The 14,924-nt window shown below is 38.3% G+C and overlaps 1 protein-coding gene across 3 annotated transcripts in view; it reads right to left on the bottom strand.

The window, feature by feature from the left end:
* Positions 1-14,924, bottom strand: part of ATL1 (atlastin GTPase 1) — an 84,750-nt gene that overhangs the window by 18,641 nt on the left and 51,185 nt on the right. For 2 of the 3 annotated variants that reach the window (XM_043556113.1, XM_043556114.1), the window contains exons 6-7: positions 13,817-13,867; positions 11,362-11,418 (exon numbers count right to left, since the gene is read on the bottom strand). In XM_043556113.1, the coding sequence (XP_043412048.1) occupies positions 11,362-11,418; positions 13,817-13,867 (108 nt within the window). The remainder of the gene's footprint in view (positions 1-11,361; positions 11,419-13,816; positions 13,868-14,924) is intronic. The other variant, XM_043556115.1, reaches the window with a different exon arrangement.

The raw sequence follows: 14,924 nt of genomic DNA, 5'->3' as shown, positions 1-14,924 counted from the left end.
AATTCAGCTTTGGCTTTTGTACCAGATTTGAGTGATGGTGTCATCCTTTGACAGTTCTGGAAGTCTCGCTGAGACAATTTTGAATACTCTCACTTGGCAGAAGTCTCTGATACCCTCAGACTAACAGGTGCATTCTCCTTGTCCCTTGTTCCAAAATTCCATTTGTCCTTCAAATTTACTGCCAGGTGAATGTGTCTCAACAATGGTCTTACTTAGAGTTCTGATTTGTTTCACTGAGCTTCTTGTTGCTGATTTTTGGATTCTAGGATGTTATTCTAGGATTTTTGTTATAAAGACACACTAGGTCTTCATATAAGGTCATCAGTTCAAAGTCTTTGTATAGGGCAATTCAACCTTCAGTTTTGGAAGTGAACTCATTTTATAATTAGACCTAATTTTTGTATAAGGTTATTAGAACTTTTGGCTTGGAGGTATACGATTTAGTAAATATTTTTGTTATTAATATCTTTATGCTTTTGCTGCTTGCTTTGCCTTCTTGCTTGGCAATTCATACAAAGCCCTTGTATCATGTATTTTTGCTTGAATTGTCTTGTGTTGCTGAATGTATAGGGAAGTGCTTCAGAAAGAACAGATAGAGGCACAGACTTCATAAGTCTCCAAACCAATCAAGATGCCCCAAGGACAAATGGTTGGAGGTCTGTTAAACTGGCAACCAATTTACACAAAAGTAATTAGTCAAACTTGGCCTGGGGAGTCCTACAAAACTTTTAAGAGGACACTCTTGATCTTGTAATTGTGAGTCACTGTTCTTAGCCCATAATACAGGATCAGTGGCTATCAGATGACTGATCGTACAGCACCATATTGACCTCTGCTTGCTTGAGGAACCAAGCTGCTTTTCTTTTTTTAATGTTTATTTATTTTTGAGAGAGACAGAGACAGAATGCAAGTGGGTTAGGGGCAGAGAGAGAGGGAGACACAGAATCCGAACGAGGCTCCAGGCTCTGAGCTGTCAGCACAGAGCCTGACGCGGGGCTCGAACTCACAAGCTGTGAGATCATGACCTGAGCCAAAGTTGGACCCTCAACCAACTGAGCCACCCAGCCGCCCCTCCAAGCTGCTTTTCAAAGCACACACTTTTGACCAACCTGTTACAGGTTTGTATATATCAAAGCTAGGCCCTCTTCCTAGAAAAACCTCTGCTTTCTATTTGTATTGCACTATAATCCTAATTGTTGCAATTATAAATGACCTTTTAAAAAATTCAGAGTAACAGGGGTCATTATGGTGATCTTTGTACATGTCAAAATAAATAACTAATACAGTTAAGAAGAGTTCTATAAAATTAAGACATAAAATCTCTCTTAATAACTCATTAATTCACTTCTTTAATTAGTAAACTGAGATCTCAAAATGCTGATTCCAAATAGCATCTCTCAATTTGACTCTTTACCTTCTGAAACTTACCCTCCTTGTATCTCTTTCAGTTTTATCTTCACCACTCACTGCACCCCTTCAATTCCTTCTGCTCCCTCCCCTGACCTCCTAACTGATTTCCTAGAAAAGGACTGGCCACACTGCCCCAAACAACTAATTGCTAGACCAGAAGGCTGTTCTACAGATAGCTGAATTTAAACCCTGGTCTAGAGCTGAGTTTAAAGAATTTTTTTTAACCCAAGAAGGCATAAATTTGCTGTGTAATTCAGGATTTTGTTTGATACTTACTGACCCGAACTATCAGTTCTGTTCCAACTAGTTCACTTAATTTTTAGTCTCTCGGATGGGGGAAAAATGGTGAAAAGCAATAGGGTAAGAAAGACCAGGAGAACATCTAAGCAAACCAGCTCTTCAAAATAATAATAGTAATAATAATAATAATAATAATTAAAACATTTTTAACAGCCTTTAGAGGGCAAGAAAAATAGATAAAACATCCCTTAACACCATTTCAGAAGACTTTCTCTCAGTGATTAATTGGTCAAAGATTCAAAATTGCAAACAAAATAAAGATCAATCATAAAAAACTCAAATAGACTTCAGGAAATTTTCAATCTTTTGGGTACCTAAATAGCTGAAGTAAAGGAAACCTTGTCTGCTCTTTTTTAAATGGGCTCAGACATAGAATACAGGAATCTGAAGAAAAAAACTTGAAAGAAAAATCATCAATCTAGAAATCTCCAATATATGGCTGACTTTTCAGAGGGGCTTGAATAGTTAACAGGGTAGAAATTAAAACAAATTTGGGGCCCTCCACATGAAAAACAAGACCAAAAATATCCTTTGTTCTCTATGAATCAGGAATCGATCAACAGAGACACCTATAGGTAGAGCAAGCAAAAAATCCACTTGAAGAATGAATTTCCCTTCTTGGCTAAAAATACAGTTGTGGATGACTCCAAAAGTAACTGCAGAATCTCTTTGAGCAAAAATCACCAAGGACATAGGCAGAAAAATTGGTGACAAATCTATGAGTCTAGATTAATATCTTCCAAATTACATAAATCTTTCTTTTTTATGTATATAAGAAATTAGGCTATCCAAGGTATTAAATTACGACCTGGCAAACATCAATGACTTTAATGGCCCATCCCTTGATCCAGCAGCCAAGGCTTCCCTTGCTTCAGAGCAGCTGCTCTAACTTCAGAGCACCTTGTCTAACTACTTGAACTACATCTAACCACTAACTGTCTGACTACTTGAAGCATCTTCAGACTGTACTAGGATCACCTTTAAATCTGATGGTACCACATACAATCACTACTCCAAACTGAAAACATCAAACATTTTTCTGTTAGTCTCAACTAATGAAATATGCTACTTTACTCTTTTTATATTACCACCCAGCAATTAATACTTTCTTTTTTTTTTAATTTTTTTTTCAATGTTTATTTATTTATTTTTCGGACAGAGAGAGACAGAGCATGAACGGGGGAGGGGCAGAGAGAGGGAGACACAGAATCGGAAACAGGCTCCAGGCTCTGAGCCATCAGCCCAGAGCCTGACGCGGGGCTCGAACTCCCGGACCGCGAGATCGTGACCTGGCTGAAGTCGGACGCTTAACCGACTGCGCCACCCAGGCGCCCCCAATTAATACTTTCAATTCAGAATCTCTACTACCCTTACCCACCAAAAGAAAATTTCATGATTGTTGTTTCTGCAGTTCAAGAAGGGGCCATGCATATACAAATACTTTGGACACTCTCATACCAGCGTATGACTTAATATTTATGTATCTTATCTTAAAATGTAAAGAGGTAACACTAGGATGGACATGTAATAGTCACACAAGAACTTGAATTCAGGTCTTTCAATTCTGAGTCCCACGGATTATATTCAAACTATACACAATCCCAAATATGTATACAGCACCATAATTAGCAAACATTAATTGAACATCTGCTGTATGAAGTTAGATGTACTAGACTAAAAAGAAAACAAGGAAACTACAATAGTTCCTGCTCCTAAGGTATTTATAATTTAGGAAGATGTGCACATTCAAATATAAGACTACACGATATAGCTCAATAAGTACGAGGATTATGAGGGGGAAGAGAGGCAATAAAGGATGGTGGAACTATCAGGGCGTTGAGCCTGTGGCCTACCTGGGTTGAAGACCAGCTCTGCAACTTAAAGATATTATGTGACCAGGGGCGCCTGGCTGGTTCAGTCAGGTAAGTGTCCAACTCTTGATTTTGGCTCAGGTCATGATCTCACATTTCCCTGAGTTCGAACCTTGCGTCAGGCTCTGAGCTGATGGCACAGAGGCTAGGTGGGATTCTCCCCCTCTCTGCCCTTTCCCTGCTTGTGCTTACTCTGTCTCTCTCAAAATAATAAACTTAAAAAAAATAATAAATCCTTTAAAAAAAACAGATATGATGTGCCCAGGGACAAGTTTCTTAACTACTCTATGCTTCAGTGTTCCTTCATCAGTTAAAAAAGAGAAAGAGTAAAGAAACAACATTACTTATTTTTATATAACTATAATGAATATAATCTGACTTATGTAAGAAACATACTTGGCACAGCGCCTGGCACAACATAAATGCTCAATGAACTATTACTATTTTATACAGATCTTCTACATAGTTCATGTACCTAAATGTGGACACTGGGAGAAGCCTGGTGCATATCACTGACCTAATTCTATGTAGCCAGGTGAATATTTATTCTGAATCATACAGCTCTCAGATCACCTAAATTGCTCTCTAGACAGAACATGGGCCTTTTTCTCGGCCCTACCATCATATCTTTTTCTTTAATTTACAGCCCATATAGGCACAAACAGCCTCTCATTTTCTCAGTGAAGTCATGCATTTCTCTGGTATGACTTGGCAATTACAGTCATCATAGATATTTGACCAAGAATAGTTTGTTTTAAAGTGGCTGAAATCACTATCAAAGAATTTATTCTGTAGATGAACATTTTTAATTTTTAATTATTATTTTTCTTTTTTTAAGTTTATTTTATTTGAGAAAGTTAGAGAGAGAGAGAGAGAGAGAGAGAGAGAGTGTGTGTGTGTGTGTATGTGTGTGTGTGTGTGTGTGTGTGTGTGTGAGTGGAGGAGGGGCAAAGAGAGAGAGAGGGAGAGTGAGAGTCCCAAGCAGGCACCACTCTGTCAGCATGGAGCCTGACACAGGGCTAGATCTCATGAACCCTAGATCACCACCTGAGCTGAAATCAAGAGTCATATGCTTAACTGACTGAGCCACTCAGGCATCCCAAACATTTTTATACATGTGTTTTTTTATGTTTGTTTGTTTATTTATTTATTTATTTATTTATTTATTTATTTATTTATGAGAGAGAGAGCAAGCGAGCACACATGTACTCTTGGGGTGCCTGGGTGGGTCAGTCGGTTAAGCATCCAACTCTTTATTTTGACTCAAGTCATGATCTCATGTTTCATGGAATCAAGCCCCACATCAGGCTTTGTGCTGACAGCATGGAGCCTGCTTGGGATTCTCTCTATCCCCCTCTTCCCCACTCCCACCCCTCTCCCACTCACTCCTGCTCTCTCAAAATACATAAATAAACTTAAAACAAAGTCAGATGCTTAACCAACTGAGCCACCCAGGAGCCCCTGAACATTTTTAAATCACAGGAATAAAGGGTCCTTAAATATAATTAAGTAAAATATTACTAATTTTCCATATGTAGGCCCAATTTGAATGAGAAATTGTGAGAAACAGGTTTATCCTAATATAGCAATATATTTTATATGCTTCCTCTACTATTGTTTTCCATCAACATTCAGTTTAACCATAAAAGTGGCATGGACTGATCTAATAATTACATCTCTACCAAAGGAAACATGAAAAGTTGAGTTTCACTTTTTCTCACAAAGAGGATTCAAATCTTTTTTTCCCTCCAGCTTTACTGAACTATAACTGACATATTACATTGTGTATGTTTAAGGTCTACAACATAATGATGTGACACACGTATACATTGTGAAATGGTTACCACAATAAGGTTAGTTAACATATTCATCACCTCATGTACTTATCGTGTGTGTGTGTGTGTGTGTGTGTGTGTGTGTGTGTGTGGATCTATTTCTAAGGCCCTTAAGGGCCATTAAGCATATGAAATGATTAATTAAAAATGCTATGGGAGAGGGGCCCTGGGTGGCTTAGCCGGTTAAGCGTCCAACATCAGTTCAGTCATGATCTCGAGGTTTGTGAGTTCGAGACCTGCTTTGGGCTCTGTGCTGACAGCTCAGAGCCTGGAGCCTGCTTCAGATTCTGTGTCTCCCTCTCTCTCTGCCCCTTCCCTGCTCACACACTCTGTCTCTCTCAAAAATAAGTACACATTGAAAAAAAATTTTTTAAATGCTATGGGGAGAAAACTGGGGTGAATTAACTAATCTAAAAGGTGAAGTACTTAACACCCAGGAGGTGAAAGAGCAGAGATTAAAGGTGAGTGGTCCTAAAATATATGCTCAGCAATAAAATAAAACTTCTAGGAGAAGGGAACTAAAGTTTGTGTGCAGGAAGTTTTTTTTAGGGTTTATCCTTATTTTCCTATTACAGGTAAACCTTAATCTACTACCAACTTGTACATTAAAATGTACACAGAGGGGCGCCTGGGTGGCGCAGTCGGTTAAGCGTCCGACTCCAGCCAGGTCACAATCTCGCAGTCCGGGAGTTCGAGCCCCGCGTCAGGCTCTGGGCTGATGGCTCAGAGCCTGGAGCCAGTTTCCGATTCTGTGTCTCCCTCTCTCTCTGCCCCTCCCCCGTTCATGCTCTGTCTCTCTCTGTCCCAAAAATAAATAAACGTTGAAAAAAAAATTTTTTTTTTAAATTTAAAATGTACACAGAAACGGCACCCCACCTCTCTGCTACCAGAACCTCCCCTACCAGAGATGCCTCTGCCAGGACGTGCCCAGTTGTTAATTCAATCTTCAAATGCCATGTCTTGTCATGGGTTATACTTCCTGAGTGTGCTAACTAGTGTAAAGCTGGCCTATACAGGCTCACAAGGAGCAGTTGTTCAAGTCTGAGAAATTTTACAAGTCAGTTGACATCATGTTGGCAGCCTGAAATCAGCCATGGTAAAGGTATTCATACCAGAAATCAGCAAATGCTTTAAATCAGAACCACCTCCTCCCTCCTCACCAGCCAGTTGTATACATTTACCAGCACACCACTTGGCTAAACTTTACACTTAAATATTGCTTTTAAACTGAATTCACTGCGCTTTTAGTTCTCTGCTTAAAAACAGTTTTAAATACCACAGATATTTTGTTTTCTTGATATAAACTGGCTTTTCATTTAAGAATCAAATGAATCTGGGGTGTCTGGGTGGCTCAGTCGGTTGAGCATCCGACTTCAGCTCAGGTCATGATCTCATAGTCTGTGAGTTTGATCCCCGTGTCGGGCTCTGTGACGACAGCTCAGAGCCTGGAGCCTGCTTTGGATTCTGTGTCTCCCTCTCTCTCTCCCCCTCCCCCCTCTCATGCTCTGTTTCTGAAAAATGAATAAACCTTTAAAAAAAAAAAAAGGATCAAATGAATCTGTTAATGCAGCTATTTACTTCATTGCCTAATTACCCTTACTTTTCCAGCCTGTGATATATCTTGCTAATTATTTACAATTTCACTGCTTCAGACGTAAGAATTCTTCTATTTTGAATTTATTAAATTTAGTTTGAGTACAAATTACTATGATTTAAATTTCATTACCTCTCACCTTGCCTTCTTGGGCAGTGTTTAAAATTTCTCCACACTTTTATCCAAACAAATAAACCTGCTCTCTCCTGAGATAGAAGAAGAGGATGGAAGTGATAACCTTCTAAAAAAAAGCTTGATGCGGGCACCTCGGCAGCTCAGTCAGTTAAGCGTCTGACTTCGGCCTGGGTCATGATCTCACCATTTGTGAGTTTGAGCCCTGCGTCATCGTCTATGCTGACAGTTCAGAGGCTGGAGCCTGCTTCGGATTCTATGTCTCCCTCTCTCTCTGCCCTTCCCCTACTCACACTCTCTTTCAAAAATAAACATTAAAAAATAAAATAAAAAGTAAAAAAATCTTGATGAATTAACTGAACTTTCATTTAAAAATTATACCATATCAGAACTTTTTCTCTTGAAACTTTTTCTAAGGTAAATGTGAATTATTTTGTAGGTAGTAAAGCTCATTAACATTGGTCTTAATGGTGTTTTTTTTTAAAAATGTGAATTATTTGCTGATACCTTAAAAATTCTGAGACCTGAATATATTTGCATATTATTTTTTAATTTCATGATGTGTAGTATTTTTTGTTTTGAATTTGGTTGCTTTCATTTTAAATATTATTAAGTATCTTTGGAAGCCACTTTTGCTACTTAATGACTTTCTCATTTCAATTTCAGATACATAGATTTACAAGTACAAACTTGTTTAGAAGTCATTGTTGACTCTTTCAGTCAAAACTTTTTTCACTGACATTTCAAAATGCCTTCAGTTTACCAACAAGTGCTAAAACTTTTTCCATTGTTTTCATTATTATTTCTTTTACCAAAAGCAGTATCTCTCCCTATCTACCTACCTACCTACCTATCTATCTATCTAATCAGAGCACCAGTTGGTCCCTCTTGGTTTTAATGTATCTTAAAAAGCATAAGAAGTAGTAACATTTCGGGCACCTGGGTGGCTCAGTCAGTTAATCTCCTGACTTCGGCTCAGGTCATGATCTCATGGTTTGTGGGTTTGAGCCCTGTGTTGGGCTCTGTGCTGACAGCTCAGAACCTGGAGCCTGCTTCAGATTCTGTGTTTCCCTCCCTCTCTGCCCCTCCCCTGCGTGCTCTCTCTCTTTCTCTCTCTCTCTCTCTCTCTCTCTCTCTGTCTCAAAAATAAACAAACATTAAAAACTTTTTTAAAAAGTAGTAACATTTGCTGGTTAAGACTTAAAAATCCTTTCCAGAATTTGCAATGGAGTTCCTACCCTATGCCAATGGATCCAGAGAGTAAAAAGTTCAGAGAAAAACCTAAGCTAATAGCCCAATTACTATAGAATACTTCACTTATCAACCTGACAAATTACTATTTTTTAAAGTTAACAGACACTAGTAGGTATTGTAAACAAAACAGAGGATTGTAAGCAGGGACTGTTTTTATTCTACCTGAACTCCTGTCTGCACCCTCTTCCCTCATGTGAACATGGTTGTTCTCTCTCTCTCTCTCTGTGGGATTGTGGGTGATCGTCTCCCATGCTTAGATGCTTGGTCTCAGGCTATGGTGTTTGGCAGAAATCAGTGATTTTCCAGAATGTTAGAAGGTGCCCACAATGGGCACTAGTTTATTTTTTTGTTACTTCAAAGCACCTATGGACAGTCCTTTGCTTTTCCATACAAGAGTTAGCTTAGGAATAATTTGCTTCATTCTAGGTCATTGGATTGGTTCCTTGTTGAAGGTGCACAAAAAGAAAAAGATTCCATTGACCCAATGGATAGTAGTGATTCTGTGAGTGATAGTGATAGTCGTTCTACACAATAACACTCCTGTCTTTTGTCTCCCTCACAACAAAGGTTTTCAAAGGTAAGTGCTGGTTAATTTTTCTTTGTATTTTGTACTTCATTATTTTGTATTATATTATAGCATTGTAATCATTTTTATATGAATATTTTGGGTTGTGAAATGAATCATCCGAGTTTCCATTATCTATTATGAGGAAATTCGCATTGATGTACAGGTGCTTTGGATTACAAGCATGTTTCCAGAGTGAACCATGCTCGCAAACCAAGGTTTTACGAATTTCAGTTGGAATTTTACAGTATGTAGCACAGTACAGTATGTAGCCTTTTAAAGATTTGCTTCTTTTGTTTCATAATATGCATTTAAGGTTTCTCCATGTCTTTTCGTGGCCTGATGGTTCATTTCCTTTAACTCTGAATAATATTCCACTGTCTGGATGTAGCAAAGTTGATTTATCCATTCTCCTATTGAAGGACATTTTTGTTGTTTTCAAGTTTGAGCAATTATGAATAAAGCTCCTAAAAACATCTGTGTGCAGGTATTTGTATGGACAGAAGTTTTTAATTCCTTTGGGTAAATACCAAGGAGTACAACGCCAGATCATATGTAAAGAATATGTTTAATTTTGTAAAAATCAGCCAAACTATCTTCCACAGTGGCTGTACCATTTTGCACACCCACCAGAAATGTATGGGAGTTTCTAACATTCTACGTCCTCATTTGGGGAGCATTTGGTATTGTCAGTGCTCTGGACTTTGGCCATTCTAATAGGTATGTACTAGTTTCTTTGCTTATTTTTTACTATATCTGAGATCCTTTCCTCCTGGTATTCCCACCTTTATTTGGTCCCCTCCCACATTATATCAGGGTAGGTGGGTACAACAGATACAATTTAGCAGAACTGACGGTGTCTTCACTTCCAAGATGAGGTTATAAATGATTGCAGCTTGGTCACTCTGGCAGTGGGATCATTTGCCCTGGGAACCTTGGTGTGAACAGCCCTGTGGAAAGGTCCATATGGCAGGGAATTGAAGTCTCCTGCCAACAGACATGTGAGTAAGCTTAGAAGTGGACCCTCCAGTCAGGTCTTCTGAGAATGTTTCATTGGCCAGTATCTTGCATAATTTCATTAGAGACCTTGAACCAAAACCACCCAGGCTGAGCCACTCCAGATTCTTGACCCTTAAAAATTGTGTGAAACAATAAATGTTTATCCTTTTAGGATGATTTGTTATGCAACAATAGATAACTAAATAACTCATTTTAAATTACCTGCTGGGGTGCTTTGGTGGCTCAGTCTGTTAAGCATCTGGTTCTTGGTTTCAGCTCAGGTCATGATCTCACAGTTTGTGAGTTCGAGCCCCACATCTGGCTCTGCACTGACTGCATGGAGCCTGGCTCCGGATACTCTCTCTCCCTCTCTCTCTGCCCCCCTCCTACCTGCATGTGCTCTCTCTCTCTCTCTCTCTCAAAATAAATAAATAAACTTATAAAAAAATAAAAATAAACTACTTGCCATTTAAGCCATAAATTCTACTTTGCCCTTTATCATTCGTTCTCCTTGTACGTTCACATACCTCTCAGGGTATTATCCATCTTGGCTGGTGATACGTACCAGGGAGGGGCTAAATTCTGGGACTTAGCCTGAGGCCCCCTGAGAAGCCAAGGCTGACGCTGTCATGCTTCAAGTGAGCAGTCTTGGGTGTTTAAATCTGTACCTCCTCCAGGCTTTCAAGGGCTTTTTGACTTAATTATACTCTCCTGGTTCCTGTTATTTAAAGACTGCTGGGGCAGAAGGGAGCATTAAAGGACCCGATAGTCTGTTTATACCACCCAACACGAGCTCATATATTGCCCTGATGTTATCCTGCTGTTCCAAGAGGCTGAGCTGGTTGCTAGTCTGATACTTAGTGCAATGAAGCAAGTGATGGTTCACATGGGTCACTGTGTAAGAAAGAGAAAGTACCTTCAATAAACTTGCACCCACCTGACCAATATCCTGTCTCTGTGCCTTAGCCAGGTTTTGTGTGACTTGTGACCCTTTCTATAGTCCCAGGAATCTTGTTTGTTTTTAGCTTTTATGTTTGACAAATTCATCAGTTTTCTTTTGGTTTCTGTGACATCTCTAGAGTTGAATTCAGGGAAGAAAAGATGATATTCTTGCAGGAATCAAAATATCTAATTCATCTTTTCATTTTCCCATTTCTTTTATTTATTTTTTGTTATTCCCAATAAGTTTTTCCCATTTCTTTAAAAAAATAATTTGTTAAATTTTCATTTCCCCATTTGAATCTCCTACTTGCACCAAATAGCACTAGCAAGGTGTTCAAAGTGCTTCTTGAATGAAATAAAGAAAAAAGGAAAGAAATGTGACCTTCTCAATTCATATACCTGGTCATACTCTTAAGAAAAATTTAATAAGAATATACCATAATTTTATTCTTCACTCACCTGAAATGGCTTCAGGAATATTTCTTCCATCGCCAGTCTGCCATATTCAGTGAAAAGCTACAAGGGAAATTACACACACACACACACACACACACACACACACACACACACACGCGCGCGCGCGCGCACACGCACACACACACACACAAACTTCAGTATCTGCAAAGTTTTACTTCTGTGCTTTCTTCCATTCATTTTCCCCCCTCACTATAACATAATACTATATTATTAAGGTTACAATAAACATTTTAAGGAACTAAGTATTAAAGCAGAACGATAGTAATTGGATATTTAAAAATTAAGGACATAAAGTATATGTTAAAAATAAAGTTTCTACTTCAAAGCCAACAACTTTATATCAAGAATGTAGGGCAGTTTTTTGTAGGGAAGATGGGGGAGAAAGAAACATGTTAAAAAACCTTTCAAAGCAGAACTTGCACAGATTAGACCAGAGAGCCATAAACTATGTTGGATATATTTAACGAAAGTTGTCGCCAGAGGAAATTTAATGGCACAATGGACTGAATTATTACAAAGGCATAGAGGCATCTGGCTTAAAAATACAACCAAATACACTGCCTTCTTCTGTTTTTAATTGCTCCCAATTGAGAGGCACCCTCTCAGTTTTTTGTGTTGTTCAAAAACTAAGGAAGATGTCAGAGAACAAAGACCCTAGGGGGTGACTGTGATTAGGCCTCCGATGAGTGTGTCATCAGTGGAATGCGTTTCCCCATCTGTACACAGGAAATGCCACTTCATCCATAAGACTTACAAGGCACAACAGCTTCTCAGAGCTGGGGTGCAAGTGATACAGAGGATTCCCACCCCTTGCCCTTCTCGGATAGCTCCCACAGCAACCCCCATCTCTCCTGCAGGGGGATCGGGGAAGCCCAGAGTAATTACTAGGCATCTGATTAGAGTATTTAAATGAAAAGTCTGGAATACTGTGTCTGGAATATTGCAGCTGCTCCAGGGATTAGGCACTCTCATTGGAATCATCTACCAACATAATTTGAATTCACAATCTTTTTTGAGGAGGCTGAGGTGTTGCCATTTACAGGAAAAGTTTTAAATGGTCTCAGAAAAACATTACTTACTCAATATCAAAGTCCAAAATCAGCCCTTCTTTAAGAAATCCCTAAGCTGGTATTGAACAGTGCCATGCCATTAACTTGGAAAATAATTGGCTAGTTATGACACGTGCCTGAAGAAGTAAATCGTATTGATTACAAGAAACATCGAACAGTCATTCAGCATACTGCCTATTTGTCACAAATGCTCAGTGTGAGATACTAGAAATATATTTGGGAATAATGTCAGGTGTGAACTCCAAATGTTATGTCCAGCATCACAGGTTACCCTGCTCTATCATTCTATGTTGTCTGCTAAAGCTGTACATGGCTCTTATTGCCAAGATAGATTATATATTTAAGGTACATAGGTTTTGCTGTGTAACCAAAATAACACGAATTGAAAAAGAGCAGAAAGTGTTACAGAGATGTAAACTATCTTTGGGAAATATCTAATCTTTTACTTATCTGAAATTTAAACGCTACTTGGAGCATGGAAGAAGCCCTGAGCCCAGAAGATGCCCAGATCTCTATGCCCACTCTACCACTAATTAGCCACATGAGTTTAGGCAAGTCATTTACTATTTGCAGCCAAATTTACCTCATCTGTAAAATATGAAGGGTAAATTAGGAGTCACCGAAGTCTCTTTCAGATCTAAAACAGAGTTTTATGAATTATCAGGTAGCTCCTCATAGTTCTTAAGTATAAAGTGGTCCACAGGGAAAAAAAAAATCGGGCACGCAACTGATATCATACTAGCAATTATTAAATCTTTGACCGTAAGACTTCAACTTCACTACTGTTCTCTGCATTTGTGCTGTAACAATACCCCTGAGGGCAGCACATAGAACAGAAAGGGTTTTTAAATGCAGTATTAAAGTATAGTTGACATACAATATAATATTAGTCTCAGGTGCACAGCATAGCAATTTGATAGTTGTATACACTATGCTACATTCACCACGGCAAGTGCAGTCACCATCTGTCACCAGACGATGTCATTACGGTATTAATGACGGCGTTCTCTGTGGTGTACTCTTTATCTCTGTGAGTTATTTATTTTATAACTGGATCAGCTTCACATCTGGGGTCATTTTTAAACCAAAGGCTCTTTCTCTACTCTAATTTGCCATATATTTTCAAATATACGGAGCCAGTAGCAAGTAGCTTTAGAGTAACAAAGAACTTTGAAAACTGAATGAGAGAGAGAGAACATAACCATGGAGGGCTAAAACAAGAAACCTGGGAATAAGACAATCTCCATTTGATTATGTTTCTAAATCTTTCTGAATTGTTTAGTTTTAGGTAGGAGAAGGCCTAACAAAATCCACACATCTTCAAAACATTACCAGATATATATAAAAAAGAGTATACATATTGTTACCTGGAGGTGCTGAAGATCATCCTCCTGGACATTCTGGGATAAGTTATATACCTTGATTAAGAAATAAAGTCAAAATGAAACAATAATTGGCATCCTTCGAAGTACTTACTATGTCATTATTTTTATAAATATCAATTTTCACAAAATCAAACTTTCTTATATGTATTCTTTTTTTAAAGTGTATTTATTTGAGAGTGAGCAAGCACAAGTTGGGGAGGGGAAGAGAGCAGAGGGGGAGAGAGAGAGAGAGAGAGAGAGAGAGAGAGAATCCCAACCATGACCCACACTGTCAGCACAGAGCCTGATGTGGGGCTTGAACTCATGAGCAGAGAAATCATGACCTGAGCCAAAGTCGGACGCTTAACCAACTGAGCCACCCAGGTGCCCCTACATGTATTCTCACGTAATGGCATTTATAAGACCTTGAGAGAGGAGTAAAGAAAGCTTGAGAAACAATAAACCATGTACAATGATCATAAAATTGTTCCAGAAATACAACAGCCACCTGCTCTGGAAACAGAATATTAAAATTATTTACGAAACTGATTTAACGATTAGTCAATAAAAAATCATTCTTACAAGCATAGCAAAATAATAACAATCTAGATCTGAGTAAGCCATACATGAAATTTTGTCTTGAAAAATTATGTTGACTTTCTCACAATTGATTAATTTAGTTAAGTCTCTGGAAAGTTCTATCACATTGAAGTTAGGTTCTGAGTATCAGGCTCATATCCCTATACATATACATAACCACTTCATGAACAGACCACAGTACTAAGATGACATTCTATCTTTTTTTTTTTCTTTTGAGGAGTAATTTCAAAAAACAGTGAAGGAAGCTTCTATGTTTATGTATTGACACAAAGAGAATGCTTTGTGCACTTATTTAAATAAGAGATTGTTTCTCAGATGATAAAAAGGTCATTACTAAGGACTTAAGATTTTTCAGTGAAAATATTCAATGTCTTCAGGTAAAACAGAAATATAGGTAATAAAGAATTATGTTTTAATTGGTTTGTACAAGTGGTTTTATACTGCTGATTATGAAGAAAATAGACATTAAGTCCGTATTTCACAGGCTCATTCGTTTAAGAAGTCTATTTTT

The sequence above is a fragment of the Prionailurus bengalensis genome, chromosome B3 (assembly GCF_016509475.1).
Source record: "Prionailurus bengalensis isolate Pbe53 chromosome B3, Fcat_Pben_1.1_paternal_pri, whole genome shotgun sequence".
NCBI classification, from domain to species: Eukaryota; Metazoa; Chordata; class Mammalia; order Carnivora; family Felidae; genus Prionailurus; species Prionailurus bengalensis.
Note: the sequence above shows the minus strand (reverse complement) of the source record. Positions and strands in the feature narration are given on the sequence as shown.